The sequence below is a fragment of the Echinops telfairi genome, unplaced genomic scaffold, assembly GCF_000313985.2.
Source record: "Echinops telfairi isolate 266 unplaced genomic scaffold, ASM31398v2 ScPeMD7_7424;HRSCAF=8462, whole genome shotgun sequence".
Classification (NCBI taxonomy): domain Eukaryota; kingdom Metazoa; phylum Chordata; class Mammalia; order Afrosoricida; family Tenrecidae; genus Echinops; species Echinops telfairi.
Genome location: NW_022111324.1, coordinates 27,061,031 through 27,082,502, shown reverse-complemented (window position 1 = coordinate 27,082,502; position 21,472 = coordinate 27,061,031). Strand labels below are relative to the sequence as shown.

Sequence of the window (21,472 nt, the reverse complement as noted above, 5' to 3'; positions counted from 1 at the left end):
GATGGAGAAGTTCAGTCTCAGCAGCTAACATCTGTGGAACAGACCATCAGGGGCTCATATATCAATTCACGTTGAAACTGAAGAAAATTAAAGCAAGTCAATGAGATCTAAAATATGACCTGTCTATGTCCCACCTGAATATTGAGAACACCTTAAGAACAGATTTGATAAATTGAACATTAATGACAGAAGATCTATTGAACTATGGGGTGACCTCAAGAACATCATAGGTGAGGAAAGCAAAAGGACATGAAAAAGACAAGGAAGAAAGAGAAGATCAAAGTGGACGTCAGAAGAGACGCTGAAACTTGCTCTTAATCATAGAGTAGCTAATGCAAATGGAAGAAATTAAGTAAAAGTGCAAAACAGGAAATTTCAAAGGGGAACCAGAGAATACCAAGTATTTTTATGAAATGTGTACAGACCTAGAGTTAAAAATCAAAAATCAAATACATACTCAGCATATCAAACTGAAAAAAGGGAAGAAAAAAATTAAACCTTGGGTTGCAATATTGAAAGATTCTGTCGCAAAATATTGAACTATGTAGTAAGCAGCAAAAGAAGATGGAAAGACTACAGAGTCACTACACCAAAAAGAACCAGTGGACCCATCCATGTCAAGAGGTAGCATATGATCAAGAACCAATGTTACTTACTAAAGGAAGGAGTTTAATGCACTGAAAGCATTAGCTAAAGACGAGGCTCCATGAATTGATGAAATACCAGTTGAAATGTTTCAACAAGCTGGTGAAGCACTGGAAGCACCCACACATCTATATCAAGAAATGTGGAAGACAGCTAACTGACCGAAAGGGATCTGTATTAGAACAATATCATTGATATCACATGCAAGCAAAATTGTGCTGAATATCATTCAACAGTTGCAGAAATACATTGACGGGGCTGCTGGAAGTTCAAGCTGGATTCAGAAGAGGACATGGAACAAGGGACATAATTGCTAATGTCAGATGGATCTTGGCTCAAAGTGGAGAATACCGGAAAGATGTTTACTTGTGTTTTATTGACTATGCCAAGGCATTAAACTGGAGAGCCTTCAGAAGAGTAGGAATTCCAGAATATTCCACTGTACGTTGTTTATATGGATCAAGAGGCAGTTGTGTGAACAGAACAAGGGAATACTGCATGGTTTAAAATCAAGAAAGATGTCAGGGTTATAACTTTCAACATACTTATTCAGACTGGATGCTGAGCAGATTTAATCAGAGAAGCTGTGCTATATGAAGAAAAATGTGGCATCAGGTTGGAGGAGGTTTATTAACATACAGCATCATTTTGCTTGCTGAAAGTGAGGAGGGCTTGATTACTTCATCACTTCTTGATGAAGAGGAAGTATCACAGCCATCCTTAGAGATTACAACTCAGTGTAAAGCAAACAAAAATCTTCACAACTGGACCCATAGATAATATCATGATAAATGGAGAAAAGATTGAAACTGTCAATGAATGCCATGGGAGCAGCTGTAAACAGATCAAATGTCACATTGCATTGGGTAAATGTGCTTCATAAAACCAGTGTAAAGTGTTGAAACTTTGAGGACTAAGAAGAGATTGACCCACGTCATCTTATTTTCAATTGTCTCATATGTAGTTGAAAATTGGGCATTGAATAAGGAAGACCAAAGAAGAATCAATGCATTTGAATTATGGTGCCAGTAACGAAGATTGAATGTACCAAAAGAATAAACAAATCTGTCATGGAAGAAATATCGACTGAATGTTCCTTAGAAGCAAGGATGGGTGGACTTCGTCTTACACAATTTGGCCATGTTATCAGGAGAGACCAGTCAATGGGCATCCTGCTTGGTAAAGTAGAGGAGCAAAAAAAAAGAGGAAGACCTTCGATAAGATGGATTGACACTGGGGCTGGAATGATAGGTTCCAATAAGACAACAAGTAAGTGGCTGGTGCCGGACCCTGTGTTTTGTTCTGTTGCACATAAGAACCAACTCGATGGCACCTCATAACAGCAAGCTTGTTCTAGGAGTTTGCTGTAGTGAGTAGCAGAGCTCTTCACTCTTCTGTTGCAAATGTATAGAGCTTTCACTTGATGACATACCTTGGCATGGAATTTTGATCATAGGTTAAGGTTAGCTTTGGGAAATAACGTCGAACTGTTTTTCTAAAGTCTTTGTACCACTTAATGTCACAAGCAATAGAACCTATGGATCTACGTTCTCTCAATATTTTTCAGTCAGACTTCAAATTTTTTTGCCAATCAAACAGGTGTATAAATGATATCTCATGGTCCATTGATTTGCATTTTCTTCATCCTAATGATGTTGAAGACTTTTTCATATTCATTGGACAATATAATTTCTGATCTTTTATATGGGTGTTACTGTCTTTTGTTCACTTTTTATTGGAGTATTTGGTTTAGGAAACATTCTTAATGTTTTCTGATATTCTTGATACTTAATACTCGAGACTTTCATTGATTTATATGAGTTTTTTTTCACAATAAGTTTTCTTTTATTTAACACAAACTATTATTAGCAAATACTCATGTAATAAGGTGAATGTTTTTATAAATATGTCATTTTTACTTTTAATAGACAACATTATGTTTAGACTAATTTTCCATTCTTAGTGTATAAGTGCCCTCATGAAGAATTTGTATGAGTTGTTAACAATCACCTTTATATGTATTTTCCATAGATAGTGGAGTTGGAGCAGGAATTGATTCTTATTATGAATATCTGTTGAAAGCCTATGTCTTGCTTGGGGATGACAGTTTTCTGGAAAGATTTAATACAGTAAGTTGATCCAATTTTGCATTAGTTTTACAATCAATTCAATCAGAATATAGATTTTGATAGAAGTTCAGTGACCTGAGTGACATTTTAAAAAATGATTTGACTTTAAATTTGTAGTGATTTTCTGTCAGCATTCTCTAATGATGTTAGGCATGGACAGAGTGATAGCTTCAGACACTCCAAAAATTAGTTTATGATTAGCATATTAAGTCATTTTATATTCAGTTTTTATTACAAAATTTTCTTTTCTGCCAATAAGTGATGAAATATACGGATTTAAGTTTTACAGAATCTTCCATTGTACAAGGAAGACTACTTAGTAGAATATGTTATTAGTTAACTTTTTCTTTTAAATTTAAATTCCTATTGAAATCTTCTTGGTAGTTTGCATGGTACATGATCACACCAAGTACGCAGGGCCTTGGAGCCTGGGAGAAACTAGCGAGTATTCATTTTAAAACCTGGTCCATAAGTCTGAAGTCTGATCAGAACTAATAGCATGTTTCTTGGTAGAGAAGGAAGATAATTGAACCACGTTGGATTGCCTATTTTTATGATGAGGCAAATTGAAATTAATATGTATAAAAAAGTCATCAGCTAAATAACTCTTCTTTTAATAATAATTTACCATTTCTTTTATTCACTTAACACTTGGCCCATATTGTATCAGTGAGGGCGGTCTATATAGCATTTAAAGATTGAGAGTCTTCCAGCCTGGGTTTACATCCTTATTTTACCATCTACTAGCTTTGTGATTTGGGGCATGAAACTTATACTACTTGTGTCTGTTCTTCAACTTGCAAAATAGGAATATTAGTATTATTTATGGGATTATTCAGAGCATTAAATGAGCTAGTAGGTATGAAATGAATACAACAGTTTCTAACTATAGCAAACACTCAGTGATCATGAAAAAACAAATACGTTGATTTTTTTAAAAAAAACTAGTAAAATATCTTTGTCATCATTTGGAGGATATACTATTGCATATGTTGATTATTAGATTCTAACAAGAGTTTTTGGAGGTAAATGGGGACAGATGCTATTGTTGGTGGCTTGTACCATTCATTATTCCCACAGCTTGGCCTCTGTTCTTTTTTTTTTTTCCCCCAATCTCTGTTCTCAAGCTGAGAAATATCTAGAGAAGGAAACAAGAAAAGGAGTGAAAGAACTTCCAAGAAGATGAAAAAACACAGCCAACCATAAGAGTGACAACAGTAAATTCAGAAACGAAACTCACTGCCCTCTAGTCAATTCCAACTCACAGTGACCCCCATAAGACAGAGAACTGCCTCTTCATGGGAGTAGAAAGCGTCATCTTTATCCCAGCAACAGTGACTAGACACCTAATTTAGGGGATGGTGACCTCCAGATTGTTGTATCCATTGAGAAAGGAACACATTAACTAGACATAAGAGAAAGCAAGGATAATTTTGTAAATAGAAGCTGGTCGCTTCATCGGAGCATCATTGGCCATGGCACACTAACCATGAGCAAGGAACCCCAGGCAAGGAATACTCAGCTCTCCCCTCAGGAAGTCTCACATTACATATAATGACTGATGTGTTGCATCTGAGCTAAAGAGTAAAGGGAGTCTATAGATCTTAGAACTATTCTCATCTAAAAGAATTTAAATATTTAAGTTGTGTGGTTAAGTAGTTAATTAATATTTACTTATTATTTGAATTTATTTGTGTATACATTTAGGGGTAATTTCTTTGTGATGCTCTGTAGTACAATGTGTTGAGAATCATCCTTCTTTTCTCATCTACTTTCGTGCACACATATTGTCATCTTTTAGCACTATGACGCCATAATGAGGTACATTAGCCAGCCTCCTCTACTACTTGACGTGCATATCCACAAACCAATGCTGAACGCTCGGACGTGGATGGATGCTCTCCTTGCCTTTTTCCCAGGCTTACAGGTAAGTAAACAGAATTCTGCTACTGGTATTATAGTAAAATGACTATATTTAATACATTTGTGATCATTAAAATTGAAGCACTAAAACAGCCACATCTCAAAACTATGTTATTATAGGTTTTCTCTTTATATGATTATAGATAAAATCAACTCATATTGTATTAGGTAATTTTGTTGGTTTTGACTTCTAGGTTTTAAAGGGAGATATTAGACCTGCAATTGAAACACATGAAATGTTATATCAAGTGATTAAAAAACATAATTTTCTACCAGAGGTAAGCAGATGTTCTGCTAAATTCTCATTTACACATATCATATAAATTGCTGGTATAGACGTTTTTGTTGTTGCCATGAAGTCAATTCTGACTCAGCTTGATCCTCCAGAACAGAGTAGAATTACTCCTTAAAGTTTCCTACGCTGAAATCTTTAATTGAGTAGATCACCACATCTTTCCTCCTTTGGGGCTGCTGATTTGGTTTAAATCACCAACCTTTTAATTAGTAGCCAAACACTTAGCTATTGTACCACAAGAAAAAAACAAAATAACAAAAAAGTACTGCCACCTAGTATATTCCAACCCTGTGTTTTCCTAGTTTATTTATTTATTTGGTTTACACAGCACTATATATGTTTTTCTTTATTTTCATATATTAAAAGACCACAAGGTCAACAGTTTGAAACCACCAGCCACTCTGTAGGAGGAAGATGAGGCTTTCTACTCCCGTAAAGATGACAGCCTTAGAAACCCACAGGAGCAGTTCTGTTGTATCCTACGGGTTGCTATGAGTGGCCATCAACTTGGTGGCAGTGAGTTTGGTTTGGTTTTGGAGATCAGGGTAGGAGATCCTCGGATGTGCAAATGATTAATGATAACTGAAGGTTCGGCAGTTCAAGTCCATCCAGAGTACCTCATAAGAAAGGTCTGCCAATCAGCTTTAACAGAATCACCCATTGGAACCCTCCGGAGCACACTTGTATGCTGACACATTCGAGTTGCCATGATTCAGAGTAGATTCCAACAGCAGCTACTTTTTTTACTTTATTCTTTAAGGTAAGGCTGGCATTCCATTTATTTTACTTAACCGAAAAACACATTGCTGACCAGTTTTTTTTCAACTTTTCCTAATTGTATCCACCATCTTGGAAGTTCTTACCCCTTTTTTTATTTTCTAAAATTTCGTTTATGAAAATGATGTATGTGGAATGTACTCTTGGTAATCACATGTGCTACCTGGAATTTTGGACGATGCCAGCTCTTGCTCATTCCAATTGCAGGTTGCTCTTTCTAGTTTTTACATTATGTTGGCAGTAAATATTCTTGGTAATTTTATATGGCAAGAATTTTAATAGCATGCTTTCGTGGCTTCCCAGAAATATACCATCAGTATTTTCCAATTTTGTGTATGACCTTGTTCTATCACTTCTTGTTTATTGCCCACTGTGAAATAGCAGAGCATTCTATGCAACTTCCTAAAATGTTTGTTTTGGAAAATATAATGTTATTAACCTTACAGTGAATAGGACTGTAAGTTATAGGAAATTCATGTCCATACAAATAAATTGAGGTTTCAACTAAATAACAAATGATGTTTTATTTGACTCTCGTCAAGGTTTTTGTTTCTTTTTATCTTCATTTTTTATTAAGTCAAAATTTGACTCTGACATTTATGTAAGACTCCCTTTACATATTTATTTATTTTTAAAAGTATGCCTGGTCTCCATTCATAGAGGATTTGGGATGATTATGAAAGAAAACATGCTAAAATAGAAATATGCGCACTAGGAAATTAATAAAAGAGAAAAAGGAAGAAATCATTATATAAAACATAGAATCTATGTAGTAGCATTACTGCCTCATAGGTTTTTTCTGAGCTTTCTAAAAGCCAAAATGATTATTTTTAAAAAGTAATTCTATTTCATTGGTTAAAAAAAAACAGACCCTGCAAAACTGAATTGTGTTATTAAGCAAGATAATTAATGTTTTGTAAAAAATTGTGTCATGATAGATATTTTAATTACTGCTACCTGTTTATGATCTAACTTAAAAAAATCATGTCTTGCACCTAATTTGTGTGTTACTTTGTTTAGGCATTTACAATAGATTTCAGGGTACACTGGGCTCAACACCCTTTAAGGCCTGAGTTTGCAGAAAGCACCTACTTCTTATATAAAGTAAGACCGTTTACTTCTGTTTTGTTATTTAACTCATATTCTGTTAGATATCTCACCATTTTACTTTTAGCAATTGGACTTTCAAAGTTCTCATTCAGTAGTTTCTAGTTGCATGTATCATGGTCTTCAAGATTATTAAAAGTTGCAAGAACTGCTTTCTTCAGTTTTTTGCCTTTTCATAATAATAGGGTTTTTGCACTTCATTAAAGAGAAATGCTATATTCCAGAGCTTCTTTCTAAAGTGCGTCCTTTGTCTTCCATCATTCAGGCAGCCTTTCTGGGAATTAGACATTTAATCTAAAGCAGTGTTTCCCAGAGTGTGTGGTTCTGCCCCCTGGGGCCAGCTGGAACCCTGAAGGACAGGACGGAGGGTGCTGCAAAAGCAAATACTTATTCTGTAGCTTGCCTCATGGGCTGTAGTTCAAACGTTTTTCATTATTGGGCAGGAGATGCTAACTAATTTTTTTCTGAAAAGGGGGCAGTAATACGTCTGGGAACCCAGAATTCAAAGCTTAAAATATACAGTTGGACAGCTTTCCATTGTTCCTTTAAGGAACGCTCTTATTCATGGCTTATTTTCAGACCTAGGATCTGTGTAACATGAGTTCTAGTGCCTGATCCAGTGCCTGACCTAGTAGGGATACTCAATGACTATTTGCGACACAGGGAGATAGCAATATATAAACTGTGTGTATATGTGTGCGTTATATATTTTCTTCTTTTTAATAGGCTACCGGGGATCCTTACTACCTTGAAGTAGGAAAAACACTTATTGAAAATTTAAACAAATATGCTAGAGTGCCTTGTGGATTCGCTGCCATGAAGGATGTTCGTACAGGAAGTCATGAGGACAGGTAAAGCAATTCCTTAGGTCCTTTTTCCTCAGGGTAAATATTAAGCACAAGGTACAACTACTGGGTAGCATTCTTATAAACGTGATGCTATCTCAAAGAGTATTTGAGGAAGCAGACTTTAGCTTATTGTACGTTTTCTCTCTCTCTTGACTGGAATATTTTAAACTACTTGAAATGTTTTGAGGTCTGATTCTGGTTTCTGGCATATAGTGGATGGTCAACTGATATTTAAGTAAACAAATGAATTATTGTAAATATCGGAACCTTGGTATTAGGACTTGGATTGCATTTCCTCTGTTCGTAATTTCTTTATACTGTGTAAGATGATGGAAATTACCCCGATAATGAATAATCTGAGTTCTTGTTTTATGTTCAGCTAGGGATTATAGTTAGTTAATTAAATATGAATTAAAAGCAATATTATAGTTCATGTGCATATTCCTCTTTTGTTGTGGATTGAGAGGGTTTAAGAAGACCATTGGCAGTTTGTTTCACTGGACACTGGACATAAGTAGATATCCTGAAATACAAGCTATAAGAATTCTATTATAGTCATGATCATAGCCCACTGCTATCAAGTCAATTCCAGGTCATAGGAACCCTATGTTGTGTTTCTGAAACGTTTAACCTTTATAGAAGCATACAGTCTCATCTGTTTTCCAAGGAGAGGCTGGTGAATTTGAGCCAGTGCCCAAGCCACAGCAGCACTAGGAGTCCTGGGCCTTCATGAGAGTAATATTCCAGTTAGATATTCAGAGATCATTTTCTCCTTAATTTAACTGTTGAGACTAACACCAGGGCACCCTGGAATAAGGGAGGATTGGTATATGGAGCAGCAGGGGAGAGGGAGTAGGTTAGTTATGAATGGGTAGAATAAACAAATTTCTGAATGAGCACTAACGATTGTCCCTTCATTTGGTTAGCAGATTTTCATTCCCCAATTATTTACTTGGGCTATTTATGTGTCAAAAGTTGTACTAGATTTTGAGGACCAAAGATATGAAGATCTGCCCTATCTCTAGTTGAAATCACAGACAAACAGACTTTTAAACATTATGTTACTGCCGTTCAACATGCTATGGAGGCATAAAGCACAAGTTGAGTTTCATATGAGGCTAAACCTTAAGTGAGGGTCAGGTGAGGCTTCTGCAAGGTGGACCCTAAGTCTTGGGGGGTAGTCAGCACTAAAAAGAAAAGAGGCAGTCGGACACGAGGAGCACAGCCTCTTCACCCCAAGCTTGTGTCTGAGCCCTCACCCAGAGTGTCAGGTACAACTGCAGTAGTCTCCCTGGCCACTGCTGAGGAGAAATGGAGTGCTTTTGGAAGCAGGCACACGACTAACAGCAAGAAATGAAAGCAAATAGCTTATTTGGACCTTTATTACACTCTTCTAAGCACTTTACAAAGGGGCTTCCAAAAGTTTGTAGAGATTCCATTACCTTTTTTCCCCCCCATCATTTTATTGGGGGCTCATGTAACTCTTATCACAATCCATACAGCCATCCATTGTGTCAAGCACATTTGTACATTTGTTGCCATCTTCATTCTCAAAATATTTGCTTTCTACTCGAGCCCTTGATATCAGCTCTTTATTTCCCCCCTCCTTCCCTGCTCCCCCCTCCTTCATGAACCCTTAATAATTTATAAATTATTATTATGTCATATCTTACACTGTTCAATGTCCCCCTTTACCCACATTTCTGTTGTCTGTCCCACAGGGGGGAGGTTACATGTAGATCCTTGTAATCAGTTCCCCCTTTCTACCCTCCCCTCCCTCTACCTTCCCCGTATCGCCATTCTTACCACTGGTCCTGAAGGGATCATCCGTCCTGGATATCCTGTGTTTCCAGTTTCTATCTGTACCAGTGTACATCCTCTGGTCTAGCCAGATTTGTAAGGTAGAATTGGGATCATGATAGTGTGGAGGAGGAAGCATTTAAGAACTAGAGGAAAGTTGTGTGTTTCATCGGTGCTACCCTGCACCCTGACTGGCTCATCTCCTCCCCCTGACCCTTCTGTAAGGGGATGTCCAGTTGCCTAGAGATGGGCTTTAGGTCTCCACTCTGCACTCCCCCTCATTCACAATGATTTGATTTTTTGTTCTTTGATGCCTGATACCTGATCCCCTCAACACCTCGTGATCACACAGGCTGGTGTGCTTCTTCCATGTGAGCTTTGTTGCTTCTCAGATGGCCGCTTGTTTATCTTCAAGCCTTTAAGGCCCCAGACGCTACATCTTTTGATAGCCGGGCCCATTACCTTTTAATACAATTTTTCCACAAACCGTTTGAAGCCCCCTTACACACGTTTAACTTACTTGATTCTTAAAATAATTCTCTGAGGTATAAATTCTATTACAGCCCTCATTTTATAGATGAAAAAATCAAAGGACAATATAATTAAGGCACTTGCTCAAGGTCACACAATTTAACAAGGTAGTCAGAATTCCAGCCAAGGCAGATTGGCTCAACTACTGTTTCAGGGAACAGTAATTAAGCACTACCTGGATGCCAGACACTGCACTTTGTTATGAGGCTGGAATGAATAAAAAGGGCCAGCCTCTGCCTTCCTGTGATTAATGGAGAAGATAGATGTGTACAGGAAAGAATCACTACTGGAAAAAGAATAACAGGCTGTAGAACTACAGAGAAAGACATATTTTACTTTGTGTAGGGGGTCCCCTTCTTCTTAAACGTAACACCATTCTGTTTTACAACCCCATTCCTTACATGATATTTCTGAACATCTGGACACCTTTGTCTCATTCTGATTGTATTTCAGTATATCAGGTGTTTCTTAAAATATCCATAGTAACCCTATTTAAGATATGCCTGGAACAACAAACTGTTACCATCTGAATTCAGGCTAGAGAGTTCGAGAAATCTCTTGTAGATGATTTTAGATTAGAGGAGATGGCTAAGTTTCTGAGAGAAACTGATGGTCTTAGCACCCTCTATCCAATTATGTTCCATATGGGAGCATTCTATCTCTTGGGTGCCTTTGAGAACGGCTTGGTCTCTCATACTCTGTTATTAGATAGAGCACTTTAGATTTCATGGGAGCTTTTAGTCACAGTGAGCTATGACTAATTGACCTCAGAGATTTAATTCTGGCCTGCTGACAAATGGGAGTGCTTCATCCTCCTCTTGAGCAGCTGAGTTTTTAAAAGTAAGCTTAGAACTTTATTCTTATCCCATTATAATTTCAGCTTGTTGATTTTCCCCCCTTCGTGTTTTTTTAACCAAAAAGAGAGCTTGGATCTTATCTTAGTCATCAAATATTTTCATTGAGCTTGAACATGCCTTATGAAATTTTCATCAAAATTTTGGATAGGGCTGTAACCAATGGTTCATGGCATGCACTCAAGAACTTTCAACTACAGACTTTGTGCGTTGGTTACTCCTGGAACTGCTGTCTGACCCACCAGTGTGTGTGTACACACACACACACACACACACACACACACACAACTTTCAGATCTGGAATGCTTGTATTTGGTCAATAATAGATGATCGCTGTAAGGAATTCAAATGGCAAAAGGAATATAAAAATATTTCCTAAAGTACTTTCCATTACTTGTCTTTGTTAAAACAAGTAACCCCACTGGAGATCCCCTTGCAGAGGGGTCTTGGGGAGGAGATGAGCCAGTCAGGGTGCGATGTAGCAATGATGAAAAATACAACTTTCCTCTAGTTCCTAAATGCTTCCTCCCCGCCCCCACTATCATGATCCTAATTCTACCTTGGAAGTCTGGCTGGACCAGAGGATGTACACTGGTACAGATGGGAACTGGAAACACAGGGAATCCAGGGCGGATGATCCCTACAGGACCAGTGGTGTGAGTGGTGATACTGGGAGGGTAGAGGGAGAGTGGGTTGGAAAGAGGGAACCTATTACAAGGAACTATATGTGATCCTCCTCCCTGGGGGACGGACAACAGAAAAGTGGGTGAAGGGAGACGTTGGACAGGGAAAGATATGACAAAATAATAATTTATAAATTATCAAGGGCTCATGAGGGAGGGGGGAGCGGGGAGGTAGGGGAAAATTGAGGACCTAATGTCAGGGGCTTAAGTGGAGAGGAAATGTTTTGAGAATGATGAGGGCAATGAATGTACAAACATGCTTTACACAATTGATGTATGTATGGATTGTGATAAGTTGTATGAGCCCCTAATAAAACGATTTAAAGAAAAGTTAAAAAAAAAAAGTAACCACCATTAGCAATTTGATAGACAGTCCTCAAGACATATGTTGCCTGTGTGTTTCTATTTGTGTATGTGTTTGTTTTTGAAAAAGAACAAATCAGACAGATGGCTACCTGCGAGCTTTACCCTAAGCACATTGCAGTGATCTTACCAGGGCTCTCTTCTTGTTTTACGTGTTTTCAAATCATCTGGATCATGGTACGTCGTAGAGTTTGCCAAAAATCAACTTCCTGCTCATCACGTACTGTTTTTAAGACAGCAGTTACTCATGAGAGTAACTGAATGATCTAGAAAGGTTAAATTATAAATGTATTGCAGGTTGACAAGGGAAAGGTTAACAACCAACATGGCCACAAACTTTGTAAGCAATCCAGGTGAATTTTTGTCCCAAAATAAAAAAAAAATTTATGTTTACAAGTAATTATAGTTTTTATTTAGTTAATCATTTATGGCAGATAATATATGAAATAATAGACATAGAGTACTTTAAAAGGCAGTTGTATGGATTTTAACAAATTATAGGTAACATTGCGAAGAATAGGAATTCCAGAACACGTAGTTGTTCTCCTGTGGTACCTGTGCATAGTCATAAAGCAGTCATTCAAACATAACAAGAGGTGAGTACATGATTAATCCAGGAAAGGTATGTGTCAGGGTTGTATCCTTTTACCATACTGGTTCAGTCTTTATGCTGAGCAAATAAACTGAGAAAGTTGACAGTATGAAGAATCCAGCATCAGGATTGGAGGAAGACTCAATAACAAGTGTCTCTGGTGCACAGATGATACAACCTTGCTTGCTCAAATTAAAGCACTTTCTGGTGAAAATCAGAGACTACAGCCTTTAATATGGATTTGCCTCAATATAAAACAGAAATCCTTTTAAATAGACTAATAAGCAACTTTATGATAAATGGTGAGTAGATTGAAGTTTTGACGGATTTCATTTTACTTCCATCCACAATCAATGCTCATGGTAGTAGCAGTCCAGAAATCAAATGACATCTCACATTGGTCAAATCTGCTGCAAAAGATCTTATTAAAGATCTTAGTAAAAAGCAAAGGTGTCACCTGGAGGACTAATGAGCGCCAGACTCAAGCCACGGTATTTCCACGTGCCTCGTATGCATTTGAAAAGTGGACCTGGCAAGTGCAATCCGTGTAGCTGAGAGAGGCATTACTGAGCGCTGAATGAAGGTTGAACTTGATAGTGGGATAGGAAAAGGAACTAGAGCAGTGGTTCTCAACCTTCCTGATACCACGACCCTTTAATGCAGTTCCCCATGTTGTGGTGACCCCCCCAACCATAAAATTATTTTCGTTGCTACTTCATAACTGTAATGTTGCTACTGTGATGAATCAGGCGACCCCTGTGAAAGACCCTGGACCCCCAAAGGGGTTGCGACCCACAGGTTGAGAACTGCTAAAATAGAGGAAAGAACTAGGAGGTAAGAGACATTAATAGAGATATAAATATAGGTATGTATATATGTAAATATATTAATATATAATGATAGGGATACAGGTCTATGTACATATATGTTAAGCACTAAGGTAGCAAATGGATGTTGGGCCTCTACTCAAGTCCTCCCTCAACGCAAGAACAATTTGTTCAAATAACCTGGCAATCCATGGTACTTACCTTCCCGACACAATCACTGAGGACAAAATGGGTGCATAAGAAAATATGGTGAAGAAAGTGGGTGGTGCACAGCAATCAAAAGATACAGCATCTGGGGTCTTAAAGGATTGAAGTTAAACAAGCAGCCATCTAGCTAAGAAGCAAATAAGCCCACATGGAAGAAGCATAAGGTGTTGACCAGATCAGCTATCAGGTATCAAAAGATCCAAAACAAACAACTATATCGATGTGAATAAGGTGGGTTGGAGTGGAGACAATGGGACCTGCCCCCCACAGAAGGATTACAAGGAACATACAATTCAATCAGGGTGCAATATAGCACTGAAGAAACACATTATTCCTCAAGTTCCTAAATGCTCCCCCACCACTACCACCACACACACACACATACATACACACATTACCATGACCCAATTCTACCTTAAAAATCCAACTAGACCAGAGTACACACATTGGTACAGATAGGAGCTCTCGATACATGGAATTCAGGACAGATAAAACCCTTAGGGACTGTAGTGGGAATAGCGATATCATGAGGGGGAGGGCAGAAAGGGGAACCATCACAAGGTTGTTTATATTTAGCCCACCCTCCAGGGGGATGAATAACACAGTTGTGGGTGAAAGGAGACAATGACAATTTCATGTGTAAGACATGAAATAACAACAATACATAATTGATCAAGAATTCATGTAGGTTGGAGGGGGAAAAGGAGCTGATACCAAGGGCTCAAATAGAAAATGTTTTGGAAATATTGATGACAACATATGTACAAGTGTGCTTAATACAATTGAATGATGGGTTGTTATAAGACTTGTAATATTATAAATCTTACAATAAAATGATTAATCATAAAAGCTGATGGTGTCTGGCTATTAGAAGATATAGCATTTGGGGTCTTAAAGGCTTGAAGTTAAACAAGCAGCCATTTAGCAAGGACACAGCAAAGCCCACATGGAAGAAGCACACCAGCCTGTGTGATCACAGGTTGTCGATGGGATCAGGTATCAGGCATCAGAAGACCCAGAACAATCATATCAATGCAAATGAGGGGGGTTGGAATGGAGGCCCAAACTATATCTGTAGGGAACTGGACATCCCCTCAAAGAAGGGTGACAAGGAAGGGACAAGTCAGCCAGGGTGCAGTATAGCATCGATGAAGCACACAGCACTCCTAGTTCTTTAATGCTTCCTCCTCCTCACCCCGCCCCCCACTACCATAACCCAGTTCTACCTTACAAATTTAGCTAGACTGGAGCATATATACTGGTACAGATAAGAACTCTCAAGGCATGGAATGCAGGACAGATAAACCCCTGAGGAACAGTAATGGGAGTAGCGATACCATGAGGGTAGGGGGAAGGTAGTAAGAGAAGGGGGAGAAGGCAAGAACTGATTGTAATGATCAACATAACACTCCCACCCTCCCGAGGACAGATAACATAAATGTGGGTGAAGGGAGACAGCAGAAGGTATGACATGAAAATAATAATTTATAATTTGTCAAGGGTTCATGAGGTTGGGAGGGTGGGGGACAGAGGGGAAAAAGAGGAGCTGACACCCAGGGCTCAAGTAGAAAGAAAATGTTTTGAAAAGGATGATGGCAACGTATATACAAATGTGCTTGGTACAATTGATGTATAGATTGTTATAAAAGGTATAAGAGCCCCCCCTATAAAATGATTTATGAAAAGAAGAAAACGGTTTTATGTGGGACCACATTCCTTTTCATTTGTTGCAAAATTTTGATGATTTGGGGAAGATGCCTGCTTGGATTTTGTTAAACATTTGATTTTAGCACTGACCTGAAAATCGTTTCTCTGTAACAGGAAAAATACCTCTATTTTTGAGGACGCCTTAGTAAGACTAAGGCTTATGTATTTCTGAGAGAATTTGTCTGCAGCAGTCTGCTAATCTCAGAGACCTGTTTACACATTTTGTTTGAAATAGCCTCACGCGCATATGAACTGGAATACTCCAGTAATGGTTGTCGTTTTTTACTTACCTTTGTCTGTGCCAGGAACTTGACTTGGCTAGAGACATGAGACCAGGGCCATTCAGTCAACTTCCGGTTATTTCTACTGCAGGAAGCTAGCGTGCCTTGGGGGGTGGTACGATAGTTAAAAGTGATTTGACTGTAACTCCTCACATCTCTCTTCTCTTCGCTACTTTTAATTTTAGAAAAACTTTTCTTTAAAAATTACTTTAAATTCTTCAAAGTATAAAATTCAAAATTCTTTAAAATAACATTATAACATTAGATCATTTTGTAAAGCAGCATTTATTTTACCCCAATATTTCTCTCTAAAGAACCCTGCTAGCACTGTGCGTTAGGCATTGGGCTGCCAACCTCAAGGTCAGCAGTTCAGATCCATGAGCTACTCTGGGACAAGGATGAGGCTGTTAACACCTCAAGATTTATAGTCTTAGAAAATCTAGATCGGGTCACTTGTTTTAAAAAAAAAAAACTTTTCCGTATTCTCTGCCTGATAGGTATGTAAATATTTACAAGTATATTCACAGAGCATAGATGGTATTGTGTTATATTTACTTTATGTTAATATTTTGAATGATAGTCTTTATCTTTAAAACTTGCTTATCATTTAACTGAATAATTCAAGTTCCATCAACACTGCATTACTTTATTCAGTTAACGTGAATGGAAGATTCCTATATAAAGTTTGGTAGTAAAAGTCATCTGTTTTAACTCCTCGCTATTGCCTCATAGCAACCCAGTAGGACAGAGTAGAGCTGGGCTTTTGAGAACTGAAATCTTCACGGGAATAGAAAGCCTCATCTTTCTGCTGCAGAGAAGCCCATGGTTTCAAACCGCTAACTTTGTGGCTATCAGCACAGCGTGTAACTCACTACACCACCATGGTTGTTGCTGTGCATCAGAATTGATTTGATGGCAGTGAATGGTTCATTTTCTTGAGAAGAAACTGAAAATTCTTTCTTTAGAAGACCAATCAGAAAACCTGTCTGCGATGTTGAGATGAGATTTAATGTAGCCATGTGATAGGTAGCCCCTACTGACCTTTCTCATTGTGCGAGTGGGGTGGGGGTGGGGGTGAGGAATAGATAGATGGACATTTGAATTGGTGAAGATAGAGTTACTGATCTTGATTCAGATTTTCAGATAGTTGACATTTGGATATTTTTATGTTCTTAGATTTATTTATGATCCTTTATTTTAGAATGGATTCTTTCTTTTTGGCTGAAATGTTTAAATACCTTTACCTATTATTTGCGGATAAAGAAGACATTATTTTTGACATAGAAGATTACATTTTTACCACAGAGGCTCATCTGTTACCTCTGTGGCTCTCCACCACAAATCAGAGCATCCCCAAGAAGAACACGGTGAGATGCGTTTTGCATTAAGTGTCTTACCCTCTCTCATTTCTGTGTGTGTGTTTTGTGGGTTTTATTTTTTTACCCAAGTATAAAGTGATTCATGGCTGCAATTTAATAAATATGTGCGTGGAAAAGTACATAAGTACAAAAGTACATAAGTACAAAAGTACATAAAAGGAAAAGTACATTTAATGATTTCTTGTATTTTATCTATGTTTTTATTCCATTAAATGTTTTCTTTTGAAAGGTCATAATAAGTAAAATAATGTTTTTACATATAATTCTTTTTTATTGCAGACTTCAGAATATACAGAACTGGATGACAGTAATTTTGATTGGACTTGTCCAAATACTCAGATTCTCTTCCCTAATGACCCATTGTATGCTCAGAGCATCCGTGAGCCCTTAAAAAATGTGGTGGACAAGAGCTGTCCTAGAGGCATCATTAGAGTGTAAGCCATATTACCTTATACTGTTTAACAGCAGTGTAAATCCTTAGAAAGGGACAGAAAACCTAAGGAACATATAGCTACAGTCAGACCAAAAGTGTTGAGCTACGTACCTTATCACTGATTAAAATAAATATTATGAATGAATAGAGTTAGGTAGTGAAGCTTATTTTACTATAAAGGCTTTACTGTTTTGGAAATTTCCCACGTCTTTTGTTTTAGCAAACTGAGACACAGTTAACAATGGCAGTGTGTCACAGTCTCTAATGTGTATACCCTGTTTTTACATGGAACAGTTTGAACCGGTATTTCTACATGTCTTTTATGTGAAAATGTTTTCTAATGTCAGTAGTTCCTATTTATTAGATAGCTAATTTTTGTTATGCCTGGTTTTGTGTTTGGAGAAGATACTTATTCTCAGTTTTTAAATAGAATTCTTTGGTTTACTGAGTTCATTTTCTTCTGTTTTAAATTATTAGGAAGGCCATTGCAAGGATTTTTTAAAACACATTTTAAAAGGGAGAGTTATTTTTCACTTGTAGCATGTTTATTCATTGATAGCTTTTAGTATATTGGGAGACAAATCTGTATTTTTAAAGGAAAACATTAATGGTAACAAACCTCCTAACCAGCTTGTTCTGTACTTTCAAATGTGGTTGATTAATACTGCCTTATTGAAAATATACATACTTTTGCAATGGTGTGAAACAGTGAAACTGTATCACTTATTTACAATATGTTATATGTGGGAAAATAACTTTTCAGTTATTCCAATTTTACTAGTTCTACAACTAGCACTTTTGCAGTTAACTTTTTTTTTAACTTATATTCGTGTTTATTAACCAATTCTATGTAGTTTTAAGGTTTGCTATAATTACTTTTAGCAGAGAGGAGAGTTTCAGGAGTGGAGCTAAACCTCCTCTGAGAGCCCGAGATTTCATGGCCACTAACCCTGAGCATTTAGAAATCCTGAAGAAGATGGGGGTGAGTTTGATTCACCTCAAAGACGGGAGAGTTCAGTTGGTCCAACATGCAATCCAAGTAAGACATTGGTATATTAATTAGACCCCATCTCTTCCCATACCCTTTCTGATTTTATTTGCTTTAATTAAATAATAACATTTGATTTTTAAAAAACAACAAAACTTTTAATGTTTGGATTATATTTAGAGAATCAGAATTTTAAGACTAGTAGTGTTGTAGAGCCTATCTAATTCAACCCTTTTGTAATAGAAATCAGTAACTAATTCACAGATCGTTTTGGTAATTTGCTAAAATTTTAATATAGTCAAATGTAATTTTTCTGTCTATTTTCTTTCCACTATCACTTTTCTTTAGAGAGGAACCTTAAACACTAATAATTGATTTGAATATCTATAGCTTTATATTTTGTTATTTTTGTTTCCAAAGAAATACTCAATCTAAATATTCATCATAGAAATAAAAATTCATATGTATTGCTTGTTAACTAGGAAAGGTAGCATTCCTTTTTAAGAAAAAGTTATTACTTTTTAAGAAGTTTTTTTGGGGGGGGTCAGTTTTAATTAACAGGCTTTCTAGAGTTAACAGCCTGCCCGGGGCTTCAGAGTGGAATGAGAGTAAAGGGGGCAGGGTGAGGGGAGAGTGGAAGACAGTAAAGAGAGACTAGCCGAAAGCAGGAAGGGGAAAGCCAGAGAGAAGAGATGGAGAAGTGTATGGCCACACGAGCAGGTGGAGAGAGTGGCGATAGCGGGAGGGTGGAGGGAAGGTGAGGGAGAGAAGGGGAACAGATGACAAGGTCTACATGTGGCCTCCTCCCTGGGGGACGGACAGCAGAGAAGTGGGTGAGGGAGACGTTGGATGGGGTAAGATATGATAAAATAATAATAATTTATAAATTATCAAGGTTTCAGGGGGAGAAGAGAGCGGGAAGGTAGGGGGGAAAATGAGCTGACACCGAGGGCTCAAGTGGAAAGTGGGTGTTGTGAGAATGATGAAGTCAACATATGTACTAATGTGCTGGACACAAATGACGTATGTATGGATTGTGATGAGTTGTATGAGCCCCTAATAAAATGATTATTTAATTAAAAAAAAAAGAAATACAATTATTTTCTGTTCACTGCTTTGTATATTCCTTCGTAACTCTCCTTCCTTGGCACAACCCCTAAGTATAGGTATGACCAAAACATCTGGATCCGAGCTTTTTGGTTTTTTATATACTGTTCTTTAGCGGTCTCACCACTTTTACAAGCTCAGCTATCACCCTTGTATTCATGATTCCTGCATTTCAGTTTGTTTAAGCTTTAATAATGAATCCTATCTCCCTTTTCATTCTCCTCCCACCTTCACCTCACCCATTTCCCCTCCATGTGTTCTCCATCTTGGTCAACTACATCATCACCCTGTAAACCAGAGCCAGAGGTCTCAGAATGGGCTTGAACTCCCCTCCTCTCCCACATCTTCTTGTCCTTTCTCCCCTCTCAGCTCTAGTTAGGTCTGGTTAATTTTTCCTGCAAAATGCGAGGGCTCTCTCCTCCTTTCTTTCACTATTTTTGGTGACAGTATACATGAGTAAACATACATCCATTACAATTTCTCCATGTACAATTCAGTGACATTGGTTATTGACCTCACGTTGTGTCGCCATTCTCACTATAGATCTATAGAATCTCTCCTCATCTTGTCTCACCACCATTAATTTAGACTCTCTGACATTTTCAGTTGTGCTTTGGATTAAATATTGTCAATGGGAATTCCTATAGAATCTTCTTTGTAAGAGCACAATCCTCAAGGCAAACTTTATTGCTTGAGCTAAGTAAGTGTGTGGAATTAGCTTCATAGGATTGTTTAGTTCACAGCTCCATAGGATTAAACAGTTTACAGTAGCTTCATAGGATCGCTTGGGCTCATGGCTTAAAGATTATTCCTGGGGTTATGCCAGTCTCAGTGGATGTAGTATGTTTCCATTCAAATATGAACTTCTGGACCATGATTTTCTTACATTTGCTCAGGATCTGTCCATTAGGTTCTATATCCCCCGCACCCCCTCTCCTCCGTAATCAGAATCTGGCTTTCCTCCTTTTAACACGTAATTCAGATGTCCCAGATCCACACAGCAGAACCAGTTGCTTACAAGTCTATGCTTTTATTCCATACGTCCACTTGAGAAAATTCTATTGTGGTTTTTTACATGTCTTAATAGAGCCCTAGTGTGGTAGTGGGCTACCAGTGGGGCTGCTGACCCAAAAGTCAGCAGTTCAAAAGCAATAGCCACTCTGAAGGAGCATGCTGCGGCTTTCTTTCCCAGCCTCCTGGAACCACAGGGGCAACTTGACTTAGCCGGGATTGACTTGATGGCAGCGAGTGGGAGTCTGTCCTCGAGAGACAACATTCTAAGTGAAAAATGGCCTCCCAGGAACCCGCCACATTCTGAGATAGAGTTGGCCTGACACATGTTTTTTGAATGAGATTTAACCTGTTTGTTAGTTCATATTTTCAAGGAGGGGGAAGGATATAGGTTAGAAAAGTTAATTATCTGACCCCTTCTTAAAAGGGATGAGCGACAGGGCTGTCTACTCCTGTGAACAGTTCCAGACTCAGAAACTCGCTGGCTGTGGTCCTGGAGGGTCACGGTGAGTCGGCATCGACTCGTGGCAGCGAGTTTGCTTTTCTTAAAAGGGGGGACGGCGGAGATGCCAAACAATGGTAGCTTGTGAAAATTTATTTATTATTATTACTATTACGTTTTATTGGGGGCTCTTACATATAACAGTCCATAAGTCCGTTTATTAATTTAAATCAATTGTACAGGTGTTTCCATCTTCAATTTAAAAACTCTTTCTTCTTGAGCCCTTTAATATCAGCTCCTCTTTATTCCCTCCCTATGCTTTTGAGCATTTAGTTCAGTGCTGAATCTATATCAGAATTGATCTATGGAATTGTGAAAGAAATACTGATTACATGTGGCAAATACGTTATTTCTAAATATAATTTCTAGAAGTAACATTTAAATAGTAGGGACGTGAACTGAAGGAGACAGTTTCGAGTGGAAACCTACAGTGCAGTAGTATATAGGAAAAAATTGAGTAGTATATGTAGTATATAGTTATAT

At 37.8% G+C, this 21,472-nt stretch overlaps 1 protein-coding gene across 7 annotated transcripts in view; it reads left to right on the top strand.

Annotated features, from left to right (window-relative positions):
- Positions 1-21,472, top strand: part of EDEM3 (ER degradation enhancing alpha-mannosidase like protein 3) — an 85,372-nt gene that overhangs the window by 45,165 nt on the left and 18,735 nt on the right. For 4 of the 7 annotated variants that reach the window (XM_045297969.1, XM_045297968.1, XM_045297967.1 and 1 more), the window contains exons 9-16: positions 2,677-2,774; positions 4,576-4,701; positions 4,892-4,975; positions 6,790-6,873; positions 7,603-7,727; positions 16,771-16,936; positions 17,228-17,382; positions 18,264-18,420. In XM_045297969.1, coding sequence (XP_045153904.1) covers positions 2,677-2,774; positions 4,576-4,701; positions 4,892-4,975; positions 6,790-6,873; positions 7,603-7,727; positions 16,771-16,936; positions 17,228-17,382; positions 18,264-18,420 — 995 coding nt within the window. The remainder of the gene's footprint in view (positions 1-2,676; positions 2,775-4,575; positions 4,702-4,891; positions 4,976-6,789; positions 6,874-7,602; positions 7,728-16,770; positions 16,937-17,227; positions 17,383-18,263; positions 18,421-21,472) is intronic. The other 3 variants (XM_004706675.2, XM_045297971.1, XM_004706676.2) reach the window with 1 other exon arrangement.